This window comes from Plecotus auritus (genome assembly GCF_963455305.1).
Source record: "Plecotus auritus genome assembly, chromosome: 2".
NCBI classification, from domain to species: domain Eukaryota; kingdom Metazoa; phylum Chordata; class Mammalia; order Chiroptera; family Vespertilionidae; genus Plecotus; species Plecotus auritus.
In genome coordinates, this window is record NC_137771.1 from 148,020,372 (window position 1) to 148,037,212 (window position 16,841).

At 39.7% G+C, this 16,841-nt stretch overlaps 1 protein-coding gene across 6 annotated transcripts in view; it reads right to left on the minus strand.

The window, feature by feature from the left end:
• Positions 1 to 16,841, minus strand: part of ST3GAL6 (ST3 beta-galactoside alpha-2,3-sialyltransferase 6) — a 90,856-nt gene that overhangs the window by 19,700 nt on the left and 54,315 nt on the right. For all 6 annotated transcript variants that reach the window (XR_013959834.1, XM_080654121.1, XM_080654125.1 and 3 more), the window contains 2 exons: positions 8,220 to 8,323; positions 7,118 to 7,181 (listed from right to left, as the gene is read on the minus strand). Coding sequence is in view for 5 of the 6 variants with exons in the window: in XM_080654121.1 (XP_080510247.1) it covers positions 7,118 to 7,181; positions 8,220 to 8,323 (168 nt within the window). In the remaining variant the exon portion in view is untranslated. The remainder of the gene's footprint in view (positions 1 to 7,117; positions 7,182 to 8,219; positions 8,324 to 16,841) is intronic.

Here is a 16,841-nt window from a genome sequence, read left to right on the forward strand (position 1 = left end):
TTGCATAAAGGGAATTGTATAACATGTGGTATTTTGTGACTGGCTTCTTTCATTGTTCATAATGTTTTCCAGGTTTATCCAGGTCACAGCATGAGTCAGTACCTCATTCCTTTCCACGACTGAACAATAGCCGTTACATGGGCATACATTTATTTACCTGCTCTGCAGCTGTTGGGCATTTGGGGCTATTTGAATGCTGCTGCTTTGAACATTGATGTGTAAGTCTTATGTTTTCATATGTCTTCAATTTAAGCTTTCTACTTTGAAATTATTCTAGACTCACAGAAAGTTGCAAAATAGTACTGAGAAGTCCTGCACACCCTTCACCCACTTTCCCTGGTTACACTGACTATTTCCTATTGAAATTGGCATTGGTATAATGCACCTATATAGTTCTGCCCTCCCCCTTTTACATGAAACCGAGATTCAGAAACTCAAAAACTTGCCCAGGTCACAGAGCAGCGAGTGCTCCCCCAACCCCTCACAAGTACCAACTCCTTCTACTTAGATGGCCCCATGCCCCCCACCTCTTCACCCTCACCCCCTACCATAAAAACAACAGCCTGTTTTTCAAGCTATCCTTTTCTAGCAGGTTATCAGTCCCCTGCTGCCAAAGTTTTGGTCTGACAGCTAATCTATAATAATAAAAACGTAATATGCTAATTAGACCAGACAGCTGGAAGACCTTCCGGAAGTACTTCTGGATGATCTTCTGGACGAAGCCAGGGCTGTGAGGGCCAAGGCAGCCTTCGCGGCTGCGAGGGCCGAGCCCTTTGCATGAATTTTGTGCATCGGGCCTCTAGTATATCCATAAAAGAAGGAACATGAAAAAAAACACTAATAATTGTTTTTAAATAATTTAGGTGGTGGTAGCACAACATTGTGAATATACTAAATGCCACTGAATTGTTCACTTTAAACGGTTCATTTTATATTATGTGAATTATACCTCAATTAAAAATACGGTTTGTCAACGTTTCTGGGAGACTTGTTTTCTCTCCCAAACTCGGTAGGATCAGCTGGCACGGAGGCAGCACTGGGGAGAAGGCCAGTTCGCTCACTGACTCTGCCCGTGTGATCTTATCTTCAGGGTGAGAGCTGAGGGGGAAAAAAACAGGTTCTGTGGTATCTGTTCAGAGAAGAGTTTATCAAGATCAGGCATCTTCAAGGGGATAAAGAGAACCTATTTAACATATTTGTGTTTTCAATGAACTGACAGGGGTACTCTGGGGATGTTTTAGTTTAACCCTGTAGAAGCGCTAACCCATCTGGGTAAACATGGTTTGAGGCTAAGGATGAAAGCATAAGCTACATTAAGTAATGAATGGGGTAATGGATAGCCCTGGAACTCATAAAGAATAGGACCAAAAGAATGAACAATTCCAGAATTCTCTTCCCCTTCCCTCTCAGGATGGTGCTCAGGTTAAGACAGTCAATCGTGGAGCCTTTTCTCTGTTTATTAGAAGGTGAAGGGGGCACTGGAGCTCCGTGGGAGGCTGGAGGCCTCTCGCCTCAGACTTCCATCTCACCTTTCTGGACCTCAGTTCTCATCTTTAACATGCGGGGGTTGAACTAGATGATCCCCATCCGTCCTGCCTCGGACCATCTCTATGAGTTCACCACTTTGCTTTTGGGTCTGGCTCGTTCACACAACACATCAAGGGCAGGTCAGCTTAGGTAACTGTGATTCGTTAGGAAACAAGTCAGCAGCCTTAATATTGACCTTACCCCAACCTGCTGGGCTATTGCTTGAGAGAGAAACTCAGAAAGAATATAAAGGAAAAGGCCTAAGATTGCATCCTCCTATCATGCAATAGGACATGTGCATTACCCATATTATTTTATTTTGGTACAAAGACATACCAAAAAAAGTTCATTAAATAAAAAAATACAATGGGTAATGCACATGTCCTATTGTATATCTTTTCACATAGAACAGAGAGAACTCCAGTCAAAAATTAGGGGGAAAGGCGATTTTCTAAAATGTGAATGTTTTTCTAACAGAGGTGATTATTAAAAGGAGGCAAATTATTATAATTATTACTAGGTGACAAAAAGCTTTGAAAAAAAAACACACATGCAGTTTTTGTTGAGGTTATTTTGGAGAAAAGTGGGGAGTGGTTATGGAAGGGAGGAGGTGAGAGCAAAGAACAAGCATGGAATTGTTACAGCTCCAAGGCTCTTTCACACAGTTTTTTGGCCAAACACACACACTCCTGTTCCCTTCGCTCTTTATTTCTGGCCCAAAGTTCTTCATGGTCTTAACTTTAGAAAAAGGCTCTCTCTGCCTCAGGGTTACTTTACTAACATTACCTTACAAAGATGGCATAAGTAAGACCTTCATAAGAGATGCCACCTCAAAATGGTTTACAACCCCAGTATGTTTCCACGGTTTGCACAGTGTATCAATTCTCCAAGAGAGAAACCACAGTCGGCTGCTTCCAGCACTAGGCTAGGCTGCTCTCCAGTTACCAGGTAACTGATTCAGAATCCTGACGGTTCCCAGGCACAAACAGGTGGGGACGAGGACAATGGTGGAGAATGCTGATGAAGGCTGCTAGTTGCCCTTCAATAATCATGTTTCCTTTGTTCAGTAAAATAGGACTCTGGTTTTCTTTGTGTTTTTTTTTTTTTTTTTTTTTTTTTTTAAGGTGGGCACATAGCCAGGTGGAATAAAGGCTACAATTCCCAGTCATATTTACAGCTAGGTATGGCTTTGTCGTTATATTCCTAGCCAACCGGACATAATCAGCAGTTGCTACTAAATGTTTAACAACCAGTTCTCTTTGGGAGGGAGAAGGGTGATGAGAGAGGCCAGGGTTTGGGGTGGTTGTGTTTGTAGTGTTTGTAAATCACCATGGCATAAATCGTCCCACCATGGGTCATTTCAAGCTTCCACCCTGATGGCACAGAATGCGGCATTGGGAAGACCTGCAGCTCTCACAGGAATGCAATGAAGTAGTATATGTGATTTCTGGAAAAAAGCCTGAAGGATGGAGGCCAGCCTTACTGGGTGGGGCATGCCCTTCCCCCTCCCTCCTCCCTGCTGGCCAGAATGCAGACCCTAAGGAGGAAACCCTAAGGAGGAAACTGTGTGTAGAGAAATGCAGAGTCACAATGGAGAAGCCTCGGACCCTGATGCTCAGCTGCTGAGCTGGCCCTGGAATGCTCTTCTGCCAACTTCATTTACGCAACAACTCTGAGAAAGAACAAAACTCCTATCATGTAAATCAACTGGTATTTGGAGTATTCTCATTCCCAGTGGAACCTACCACAACTGAGGGCATCATGTGTGTTAAATAAGATAACTAAACAAAGCTAGGGTCATCTCTGCTGGGATCACAAAGGATCCAGATTTGAAACAACAAAAAAGAAATGTCTGAACTTTCTGGAAGGGACTAAGAGGATGGAGGGAGAATCACATATGGGTGAAGAGAGCAGCCAAAGGAAAAGGGACGAGAAAAGATGGCTCTCACCTCTCCACACCGGTCCCTCCTCCCCAGCCTGCAGACCCAGCACTAAGAGTGAGCGATCCCAGGCCAACAAGGCTGCCTCCTCACACCCCAGGGGCTAGCCTCCGCATACAGTTGGCCATAGGGACCATCTCTCCCACCAGGGGCAGTCCAAATCCTCTGCCTGAGAAAGAGAGACTGCTCTCAGACCTCCTTCTTCCAGAGCAGTTTTTCAAGGTCTAGAGGAGAAATGGCACATGCAGGTCGCTCAGGGGACAGTCTGAATGGACTTGGGCAGCAGTAGGCAGGGTAGCACACCTGCCTTTCTGGAATATATTTGAAACGTACTGCTCAGGCCCAGGCTGGCCTGTTACTGTCTTTGTATTGTACAGTGGGATCCAGACAAACATTGAATGACTTACTTAAAATATAGGTAACATTTATTTTTTTAAATATATATTTTATTACTTTTTTACAGAGAGGAAGGGAGAGGGATAGAGAGTTAGAAACACCAGTGAGAGAGAAACATCGATCAGCTGCCTCCTGCACACCCCGGGGATGTGCCTGCAACCAAGGTACATGCCCTTGACCGAAATCGAACCTGGGACCCTTGAGTCCGCAGGCCGACGCTCTATCCACCAAGCCAAACCAGTCAGGCTAGGTAAAATTTATTACTTGTGAACCCTTCTCAAAAGTTAATATGCAAAGAGAAGATAATGTCACAGGTATATTCTTATTGTGGTCAAAAAGGAGACTCTGCAATAAACCTGACAGGCTCAGGGGGCCACATGGCGGGCCTGACAATCAGCCCAGTGACCAAAAGTAACTGCACAGGCTGGTCCGATCCCAAATCCCTAACTGGGTAGGTCACAGCAGGTAGTCCCGTCCCAGGCCTACAGCTTCCTTAGCAAAGGTCAATCCTCACAAGTGAGCTCTGTCCACTGTTCTTATGCATCTGGGATAACATTCCTTTGAAATGTCAGAGTAATTTTCTTTTCTTACCCTTCAAAAACACAACCACCGGCACCAGAGCACCAGACCACAGAACCCTCATTGTTATCTTATTCCCTGCATACCATCTGTATGTGCCTTAAATGTTCATTATTAACTATCCTGCACCCACCAATGCAAAAGTATGTGTTTCTCTTGTCCCCTTAATCTACTACTAATGGATTTCATGCACCTTCCTTAGATCTCCTTTGATTCTTTTTTTAATTAATTTTTTTTAGAGACAGAGAGAGAGGAAGGGAGGGACTGAGTGAGGAAAAGGAGGAGGAAGAGGAGGAGGAGAGAGAGAAAGAGAAAAAGAGAGGGAGAGAGAGAGAAACATCAACCCATTGTTCCGATCATCTATGCATTCATTGGTTGATCCTTATATGTGTCCTGACCAGGGATCGAACCTGCAACCTTGGTATATTGGGACAACACTCTAACTCAGTGGTCAGCAAACTGCGGCTTGTGAGCCACATGCGGCTCTTTGGCCCCTTGAGTGTGGCTCTTCCACAAAATACCATGGCCTGGGCGAGTCTATTTTGAAGAAGTGGCGTTAGAAGAAGTTTAAGTTTAAAAAATTTGGCTCTCAAAAGAAATTTCGTTGTACTGTTGATATTTGGCTCTGTGGACTAATGAGTTTGCCCACCACTGCTCTAACTGAACTACCCAGCCAGGACAAATCTCCTTTGATTGTAATGTATAAAATAAACTGCAAGAGTGCCGTTCTCCAGACCAGCTGAGATCTTGCTCTCCAGCATCTGTTGTCAGCTTGGCAAAAATAAACTCATAAAAATTCTCTACAGGTTTGGGCATTCCCTGACTCAGCCAACATTATCAAATTTCCAAACATTGTCTCTAGGGACAGGTGTGCACATGTCAAGCAAGCAGCTCAGCAATGCTGAGTATCTGAGTGCATGGCTATGCCACTCTGCGGGGATCCAAAATGGAGTTTTCCATTCGCTCTCCACCTGACAAGTCTCTGACTGCATTTATTCGACTTCAGACTGAAGGACTCTTGTGCAATCTGCATGACTTCCAATCTCTCCTTAACAACCATACCCACCTCCCTCCCAGCACTGGAGATGCTATGAACCTGACGTGAGTTGGAGGTGCAAGGGGGGGGTGGGCACTCTCAGTGACAAAGGGGGGGAGGGAGGCGGGGCAGAGTGACAAGCACAAGTCAGCAGAGAGGAAGCAGCCTGCCAGTGCATACATGATAAACACCTGTGCCTGAGAGGTTCTAAACGCAACTCAATAAAGCACAGTCTAGTTCTAAGATAAAAACAAAGCAGAAAGGAAACTTTCATTCACATACCCTCAAGTCTCCTGTCAGTAATTCACATTTACAGGGCCAAGAATCTTTTCAAATATCCGCAGATACTTGCTGCAAATATCTGAGGAATGATCTTCATCACTTGTAAATCAGAACTCTAGGCACTGGATAAATCAATCTAGGTCACATCCTGGCTTGGGCATTTAGCAGGTATAACAAACACCTATGATTGTCTGCCTAGCCTCAGTTTCTCCAGTTAAAATGGAGATCATCAAGGATACTTTTCAGGGTAATGGTAAAAATTATAGAGAATTGACATAAAGCACAGACGGATGCCCAAGGTCTGCACAAAAAAAAAAAATTCTACAAATGAGAGCTATCTAAACTTTAGGTGAGAGGAGAATATATGTGGTTGTTGTTGACTGACAATCAAAAACTGAAATTGAGATAGTTTGATGGCAACATTTTAAATGATAATTAGTACAAACTGAAATGAACCAGCATATAGAACATAATCCACACATCAATAATCTGGGCCCCCAACAGAGGCAGGTGAAATGAACTCAGTCAAAATCTAGCATTGTTCCTCCCTCTCTATTATGTAAACTCTATTTTCATTTTCACACCTCTGTCCACTAACCCATTTCTGCACCGCCCCCTCCCCCCCCCCCGCCCCCGCTCCCAATAGCACCTCTATTCTCTTGTGCAAGAAGGGAAATTCTGCATTCTACTTTTTAATGGAGATCAGACCATTATAGACTATCCATATCATCCCTCTGTAGCTTAAAACTTTGTGAAATAAGTCTACTTCTATAAATTCAACTGACAATTCAATTTCTAGGGGGTGAACTTGACATAAAAATTTTCTAAAAGCTAAATTACCATGTGTAGTCAGAAAGTGTGTATCAAGGCAAGCTGTTTGCTTCGCTCAAATATAATTCTGAATAAAAGGAAGAGAGCTGCTTCTGAAATCCAATATTCAAATGAAACAGAAAGGATCCTTAGGAACAGTTCAGAAAATGTACAGGAAGGTGTGGGAAACAGCCCCCGGAGGGAGGCTGTGAGCTGATTAACAGGGAGGTGAGAATTAATTCTTCAGTAACAAGTTAGAAAAGATGAATGTGGCTTAAAAACACCCTGACTTTGCACTGGTATCACCCATCGTATGCCTTCTGCAAAGGTTTGAGCCAGCCAATTACATTACAAAGCTTCTAAATTATTTTTGTAGTTTGTTTATTTCAAGTGTTGTTTGTTTATTCAAGAAATAACTTCTAGATGTTTTAGTTATGTACCAATGCTGTGGAATTTTCCCAAGTGATGACATTTTACATCGGGGTGCATGCTTTGAACCACTTCAGCTAAAACTAAAAGTCAAACAGAGGCAAGGAAATGAACTCACTTGTCAAACTCATCAAAGAGGTCACAGCTCTGTAGTTTTGAAAGAGCAAGTCGAAAATATTCCGCTAGAAAACAAATGGAGTACTGTGAGTGAAAGGAATTGTGGCTTCTTGGGTACATAGGAAGCCACCTTTATCCCCTCTCATCCCCAAAGCCATTACAACTGGTGTGGCTACATTTGATTTCTCCTGGGATGAAGATTCATGATACAACTGCATTTAGCCAGCACTACTTAATAGGCACATCACAATGGTCAATGCTCTAAGGACATGTTCCAAAAACCCCAGAAAAATAAGGGGCTTAAAGGGAAAACAATCATAAAAAGTAATCCCCAAATTAGCAGAATCAGATAATTCTGAAACTAAAATCAGTATAGAAATCAATATGCAGCAAGTTTAACCTTATTGAATTACCAAATTCTCTGCAATACCCTTTTAAAACACACACACACACACACACACACACACACACACACACACACACACACACAAAATCAATAAGCAAAATCTAAGTCAGAAAACTGTAGGCTTGTCACCTTCTGGGCTTTTAGAGTCTCCCCAAAATGGAGAATATAAAGTTGTGTAAGCCAATCAGGTGTCAGGCAGAGGGGAAAGTGTCTCATTATTAGTGGATGGAATATTTCTCTCTAAATTTAGCAAAAATAAAACATCCACTGATTAAATTATAAATTTTTAATCTAGCTCCTCGGTCAAGGAGCTAGAACTTGCTGATGAAATATAAGAAAACTCACAAGTAAAGAGGTAAAATGGGAGATGGGGAAGAAGTTAACACACAGAGTTATCCTGCTAATTCTAATTGGAATAAGGTAAGGTATCAGGACTCATAATACAGTGGCAGAACAAAAGTATAAAGCAGTGTCTTAACAACAACAATAAAAATCTACCTTTTTAATTCTTTTATTCCATCCTGCCTCCAAAGGAGTTATATACTAAAATGGATTCCCTCTTCCCATCCCAAAATTATATTCTTTAGAAATCATTATGAAGCAGAAAGATGAAATGGCCTTATTTTTATATAAACATGCAGTTCACATCAAACACCACTCATTTTCAATAGGGCAAGGTAAGAATAACATTACTTACCTGATGTCCTTATCCCATAGGGCAAATCAAACTTATCGCTACCATACAAGGAAGCAAGCTTTTTAAAATCAGCTGCACAAAGAAAAGGGTGAAACTGTTGAAACCTGGAAGATAAGGATAAGAAATGATTTTCCCAAATGCACATGACACTTGTAGGCTTTTGAAGTCACAACTGAAAATAACTGTAGCATATTACTTATATTGTTATATTGACTAAAAGAATGTATAATTATTTTTTAAATTATCTAAAATCACCTTAAATAGTATTTAAATATTACATAGAACAGGATATGCAATGGAACTACATGATCAGCATAGAAACACTTTCTAGGTAGTGGAACCAAATCTATGTAACAGCTAAGGGGGCGGGGCTTGGGGGAACAAAATTTTAAAACAAACCAACACCAAGTGATAAAATGTTGGCTGCCATATACAGAAAGAAACAAAGGAACTAATAAGGGAAAATAAAAATATTGATGCCAACCTATTCCCAAATGTAAAGGCACTGTATGTATGAATGTGTCAACCATGAAAATAAAGTATACATTAAAATTAGATATAGCTAGAAGTAAATTCCTGATGTCATTAAGATTTACTCAAGAACAAGAACCATGGGCATTTTTCTTCTTATTGCCTGTCTGTCCAGGTGCTCTCTCAAACAAAAGAATGTTTGATGAGGGTAGGGGGTGATTCTGCTTTTTCTCACTTTTAGTGGCTGGCACAGAGTAGGCAGACAACATGCATTTAATAAATGACTGAATGAATTCAAACTCCAAACTAATTCTTTATACAACCATTATCTAATAGAAAAATAAAAAAATTTTAATTAAAGAAAAGTAGGTAACACTCATATTAAAATGCTATTTTTATCTACCAGAAGGACTGAATGTTACAGAGCAAATCAAGCTAATCCTCCCCCCAACCCCCACACAGAGCCCCCTCTTTCCAGACTCATCACCTTTGCTTTCTCTTAGTCTAAAAACTACAGGTGGAGATCAGAGTGACCCTTACAGTATATTTCAGAGGCTACATGACAGAATGGAGTAGGGGTGAACCGGCTTCAGTTTATCCTGACTTTGCCACTCATGAGCCACTACCACTTTTCAGAGCTGAGCTAAAACCTCACATGTACTCAGCCTAAGGAAACAGGTGGGAGACCAGCCCTTCCTGCTTTACACATGATGTGTTTCCCAGATTTAGTTGTCATAGTGATAGCAGCCTTGCAGGTCCAGCCAATCTTGAAAGGTCCTATGTATACCAGGATGGATGCCCAAGTTCAGGATCTGCTCTGAGAAGATGAAGTGTCAGGTCACCTGACTTAATATTGAGAGGAGACACAAGATCTTCCCAACTTGGGAAAGTGAACCACAGATGACTTTGCATCCAGAGAGCAAGGCAATAAAGGACTCTGTTCTTTGGAGTCAGTAGGGGTGATGATATGATGACCAATGACTAATGTCTAATGCCAGTCAAACTTTGTGCTAGATGGTTTTATTTCTAAATGAAATAATAGTTTGGCACTATGTCACAAGCACTGTACGTGCTCATTATCAGCCTTGTCTGTAATAATTATACGATATATTATATAGTAAATTAAGCATGTCAAACTCGAGGCCCACAACACATTTTTGCAGCCCCACGAATATAACGGTATGTAAGAAATGTTTTAATAAGAGATTAAAAATGGGGGCAAAGTAAGTGGATGCTGCATAGACAAGCTCCCAGGAACAAACTGGTATTACAACTAAAATACAGAAAAAAAAATGCTGAATAATCAACAGAAAACTCGCAGGAGAGAACCCTGATACCCAAGGACCAAAAGTGGAGACCACATAGAGACTGGTAGGAGGAGCTGAAGTGTGACATGGCTGGCCAGGTGCCCATAGACAGCAACTGAAATCCCGGAGAGATATCTCAGCTGTGGGGGGTTGCCACTGAGAACTCTGGGATCTAATCCCCAAGCTGGGCCCCCCCAGCAGAGCACCAAAACTGAGGAGGGTACCCACATAACATCTGGCTATGAAAAGCAGCGGGGCGCTGTCTGCCAGAGAGGAACAGCTGAAATTCAGACACCCTCTTAAAGGGCCAACACACAAAATTCCTCGTGGAGCCACCCACCTTGTGCTCTGGCAGAGGAAGGGTGAAGTGGACTGGAGCTGTGAGGGCAGAAGCCATGACTAGGGACTTGGGGGCTAGAGCTCAGAAGGCAGACACCTCAAGTTTCCTGGGCTCAGTCATTTCCTCATGCAGCAGAGGACATCTTTTCCACATGGACATTTGCCTTTCCTGGGGAGAAGACAGTTAACACACCCTACTGGAAAACATCTTGCCCTGAGGCCACCTAAGAGATTAAAATTAACAATTAGCCTCCAAGCAAGCAACTATCCCACCCTGTTGAAAACAACTCTCGCCACACCTGAGGATGATTGCCTGGGGGGCAATTGAAGTCAGAATCCTATCAGTCTGTAGGCAAAGGAAGTCTCTAGAGCAGGTGTCCTCAAACTACGGCCCGCGGGCCACATGCAGCCCGCCAAGGACATTTATCTGGCCTGCCAGGTGCCAATGCCTGTCCTGCTTAGCAGCCAACTCGTCCTGGGCCCGCAGTGCGCATAGGAATTTGTTCATAGTTTTTTTTTTAAACTATAGTCCAGCCCTCCAACGGTCTGAGGGACAGTGAACTGGCCCCCTGTTTAAAAAGTTTGAGGACCCCTGCTCTAGAGGCTTTGAGTCTTTGCCTGATCTAATTAGTCAGAAATAGCCTTTAACACTGTCCTGCACTAGAGATTGAGAGGTGTAGAGGATCTAGCTAATACATAGTCACAAACCCAAACAGAAAGGCAAAATGAGGAGACAAAAAAACAACCCCCAAGTGAAAGAACTAGAGAATTCTCCAGAAGAATAAATGAAGCAGAGATAAGAAATTTAAATGAATCAGAGTTCACAGTACTGATGGTAAAGATGCTCAACAGCATGAAAAAAATATAGTAACTATGAAAAAAGAACAGTCTGAGATAAAGAATGACATAACACAAATGAAGAACACATTGGGAGGAATACACAGCAGATTAGGGGAAGGTGAGGATCAAATCAGTGAATTAGAAGACAGCGTTGAAAATATCACTCAATCAGACAACAAAAAAAAAACAAAAACAAAAAAAAACAACACAGGAGGACAGCTTAAAGGAGCTGTGTATTAATATTATTAAATGTAACAATATTAGAATAGCAGGTGTACCAGAAGAGGCAGAAAGGTAAAAAGGCAGAAAGAAGGTGTTTGAAGAAATTATGGCAGAAAACTTCCCTAACCTGGTAAAGGAAAAAGTCACACAAGTCTAGGAGGCACATAGAACCCCAAACAAGAAGAACCCAAACAGGCCCACGCCCAGATAAATCCTAATTAAAATGCCAAAAGTTAAAGAAAAAGAGAGCATCTTAAAGGCAGCAAGAGAAGAAAAAGCTGTTACTTACAAAGGAGTTCCCATAAGGCTGACACCTGATTTCTTATCACAAACCCTACAGGCCAGAAGGGAATGGTATGAAGTACCCAAGGTAATGGAAAGCCAGGATCTGAGACCAAGATTACTATATCCATTAAGGATATCATTTAAAATAGATGTTCAAACAAAGAGCTTCTCAGAAAAAAAAAAAAAAAAAAAAAAAGGCTAAAGGAGTACATCACCACCAAGCCAGCATTACAAGAAATGCTAAAGAAATTGCTATAATGAGAAGAAGAAACAGAGAGAGAAACCTAGCTACACAGAAGTACAATGGCAATAAATGAGTACCTATTAATAATAACCCTAAATATAAATGGACTAAATGCTCCAATCAAAAGGCATAGGGTAGCTGAATGGATACAAAAACATGACCCAACTATATGCTGTCTACAAGAGATCCACTGAAAAATGACACACACAGAATGAGAGTGAAGGGATGGAAAAAAAAAGTTTCCATGCAAATGGAAAAGAAAAAAAAGTTGGAGTAGCAATACTCATATGCGACAAAATAGACTTAAAATGAAGGCCATCACAAGAGACAACAAAGGTCACTACATAAATCTAAAGGGATCGATACAACAAGAGGATATAACCCTGGTAAACATATATGCACCCAAATAGGAGCACCTAAATATATAAAAAACCTTCTAGAGGACTTTAACAGAGAGATCAACAACAATACGGTCATAGTAGGGGACTTTAACACACTTCTGACTTCACTGGATAGATCTTCCAGACAAAAACTTAACAGGAAACAGAGACTCTAAAGGACACACTGGATCAGATGACTTAATTGACATTTTTAGAACATTTCACTCCAACGCAACAGAATATACATTCTTTTTAAGTGCACATGGATCAGTCACAAAGATAGACCACATGTTAGGACATAAAACAAGTCTCCATAAGTTCAAGAAGATTGAAATCATATCAAGCATCTTCTCAGATTACAGTGGAATGAAATTAGAAATCAACTACAGTAAAAATACCCCAAAACATTCAAACACATGGAGGCTAAATAGCATGCTATTAAACAATGAACGGGTTACCAATAAGATCAAGAAAGAAATCATAAACTTCATGAAAACAAATGAAAATGAACACACAACAACCAAAAATCTCTGGGATCCAGTAAAAGCAGTCCTGAGAGGGAAGTTCATAGTACTACAGGCATACCTCAAAAATCAAGAAAAATCAGCAATAAACTATTTAATCCTACAACTTAAAGAACTAGAAAGAAAACACTAAGAAAAGCCCAGAGTAAGTAGAAGGAAGGAAATAATAAAGATTAGGACAGAAATAAGTAACATAGAGACTTAAAAAAAATACAAAAAAATCAATGAAACCCAAAACTGGTTCTTTGAAAGGATAAACAAAATTGATAAATCATTAGCCAGACTTATCAGGAAACAAAGAGAGAGCGGACCCAAATAAATAAAATCAGAAACGCAAGTGGAGGAGTAACATCTGACACCACAGAAATACAAATGATTGTAAGAAAATGCTATGAACAACTATATGCCAACAAGCTGAACAAGGTAGATGAAATAGATATATTCCTAGAAAAATACAATCTCCCAAAACTGAATCAGAAATAATCAAAAAACCTGAATAGGCCAATAACAACTGATGAAATAGAAGCAATAATAAAAAAAAAACTCTCACCAAGCAAAAGCCCAGGTCTTGAAAGATTTACAGGGGAGTTTTACCAAACATTCAAAGAACTAATAGCTATACTCCTCAAACTATTTCAGAAAATCCAAGAGGAAGGAACACTTTCAAACTCTTTTTAATGAGGCCAGTATTATCCTAATTCCAAAACCAGATAAAGATACTACAAAGAAAGAGAATTACAGGACAATATCCCTGATGAACATAGATGTTAAAATCCTCAACAAAATATTAGCAAGTTGGATCCAGCAATATATTATAAAGATCCTGCATCATGATCAAGTGTGATTTATTCCAGGAATGCAAGGCTGGTACAATATTCACAAATCAATAAATGTGATACATCACATAAACACATTGAAAGACAAAAATCACATGATCATATCAAAAGACGCAGAAAAAGCATTTGACAAAATCCAACACCCATTTTTGATAAAAACTCTCAGCAAAGTGGGAATAGAGGGAGCATATCTCAACATTATAAAGGCCATATATGACAAACCTACAGCCAACATCATACTCAAAGGGCAAAAACTAAAACCATTTCCCCTAAGAACAGGAAAGAGACAGGGATGCCCACTTTCACCACTCCTGTTCCACATAGTACTGGAAGTATTAGCCATAGTGATCAGACAAGGAAAAGAAATAAAAGGCATCCAAATTGGAAAACAAGAAGTAAAATTCATTATTCGCTGATGACATGATATTGTAAATAGAAAACCCCAAAGATTCCATTAAAAAACTATTAGACAATAAATGAATTTGGCAATAATAATAGCAGGATACAAAATTAACACACAGAAATCTATGGTTTTTTTATACATCAATAATGAACTCAAAGAAAGAGAAACTGAAAAAACAATCCCATTTACCATTGCAATAAAAAAATTAAGATACCTAGGAATAAACTTAACTAAGGAAGTAAAAGACCAGTACTCGGAAAACTACAGGACATTGAAAAAAAAGATAGAAGAAGACATAAACAGTTGGAAGAACATACCATGTTCATGGATTGGTAGAATCAACATAATTAAAAGGTCCTTACTACCCAAAGCAATCTACAGATTCAATGAAATCCCCTTTAAAATACCAACGGAATATTTCACAGACCTAGAACAAACTCTCCAAAAATTCATATGAAATAAAAAAAGACCCTGAATAACCGCAGCAATCCTGAGAAAGAACAAAGTTGGAGGAATCACAATACCAGCTATCAAGCTATATTACAAAGCCACTGTTCTCAAAACTGCCTGATACTAGCACAAGAACAGACATATAGACCAATGGAACAGAACAGAAAACCCAGAAGTTGACCCAAGCCATTATGCTCAATTAATATTTGACAAAGGAGGCAAGAGCATACAATGGAGTCAAGATAATCTCTTCAATAAATGGTGTTGGGAAAATTGGACAGATACATGCAAAAAATTGAAACTTGACCACCAATTTACACCATACACAAAAATAAACTAAAAATGGATAAAGGACTTAAACATAAGACAGAAAATCATAAAAATCTTAGAAGAATCCATAAGCAGCAAAATATCAACATATGTCAAGCAATATCTTTACTGATATAGATACTAAGGAAATGGAAACCAAGGAGAAAATAAACAAATGGGACTACATCAAAATAAAACACTTCTGCACAGCAAAAGAAACCATCAACAAAACAACAAGAAAGCCCACTACATGGGAGAACATATTTTCCAATGTTATCTCTGATAAGAGTTTAATCTCCAACATTTACAGGGAACTCATACAACTTAACAAAAGGAAGATAAATAATCCAATCAAAAAATGGGCAAAGGACCTAAATAGACACTTTTCAAAAGAGGACCTACAGAAGGCCAAGAGACATATGAAAACAAGCTCAAAGTCACTAATCATCTGAGAGATGCAAATCAAAACGACAATGAGGTACCATCTCACAACTGTCAGAACGACAAGTGCTTGAGAGGATGTGGAGAAAAAGGAACCTTCATGCACAGCTGGTGGGAATGCAGACTGGTGCAGCCACTGTGGAAAACAGTATGGAGTTTCCTCAAAAAATTAAAAATGGAACTCCCATTTGACCCAGTAAGCCCACTTCTAGGAATATATCCTAAGAAATCAGAAACACCAATCAGAAAGGGTATATGCACCCTCCTATGTTCATAGCAGCACAATTTACAATAGCTAAGATTTGGAAACAGCCTAAGTGCCCATCAGCAGATGAGTGGATTAGAAAACTGTGGTACATCTATAGAATGGAATATTATGCTGCTATAAAAAAGAAAGAACTCTTACCATTTGCAACAGCATGGATGGGTCTTGAGAGCATTATGCTAAGTGAAATAAGCCAGTTGGAGAAAGATAAATATCACATAATCTCACTCATATGTGGCATATAATGAACAACATAAACTGATGAACCAAAATAGAGCCAGAGGAAAAAAAAAGAAAAAGAAAAAAATATTTTAGAATAGAAGTAATCCTGTTATTTGCAGATTTTCAATATTTCCTACAACTTTTTTGATATTATACTATGTTAGTACAGTTTTGGTAATATTATTATATTTGAAATCTTTTTTCTTGAAATATTTTTATTGCATATATTTTAAATCATTTTTCTTGAAATATTAATGTTTATTGCATGTAACTTTATTATATTTAAAATCATTTTTCTTGAAGAAAATTCTCAGTTAAAAAAAGAAATCTTTTAATAAAAATTTTGTAACTTAATTTTTACAATATCCTGTTATTCATAATTATTAATAACAAACTACAACTTTTGCTAATGACTGATTACTATAATTGCAGGCACATCATTTCTCTCTACTAATACTAGCAGCGAAGATTTTAGCAGCCAATTGCCCCGTCATTAGTCTTGAACTGACTTGTTGGCATGTGCAACATGAAATATTTCGCTTTCAGAGATCAAGAAAAATAGGTTTATTTGCGTTACACTTATTAATTTGTGCAGTTATCCGGTGTCTGATAATTTAATGTTCAAGAAACAATATTAATTTTTATTAAAATGTTCTATTATTTTATGTTAACGATTACTCATTTATTTCAGCCCTTTGTATTCTGCATGTCTCTATCACAATAAACCTACGTTTCTATGAAAATTGAAGCTTTTGTTTTTTTGCAGCCCACATCAACTTAAACCTTGCTTATTTGGTCTGTGTTAGTCTTTGAGTTTGACATGCTTGTAGCACATTGTATTATATTACTGTGTATCCTATATAATAAAGAGGTAATATGCAAATTAACCCTCATGTCCTCACAAGATGGCTGCCTACGACCAGGCCGGCAGGGGGGTTAGTGAGGGACGACCAAACGATTGAACAAACAGGCTGCGTGTGGTGACTATGCCGGCAGGGGGGTTAGCGAGGAACGACCAAACGACTGAGCAGCAGGCTGTGTGGGGCAACCAGGCCCATGGGGGGGGAGCAGTTAGGGGCAACCA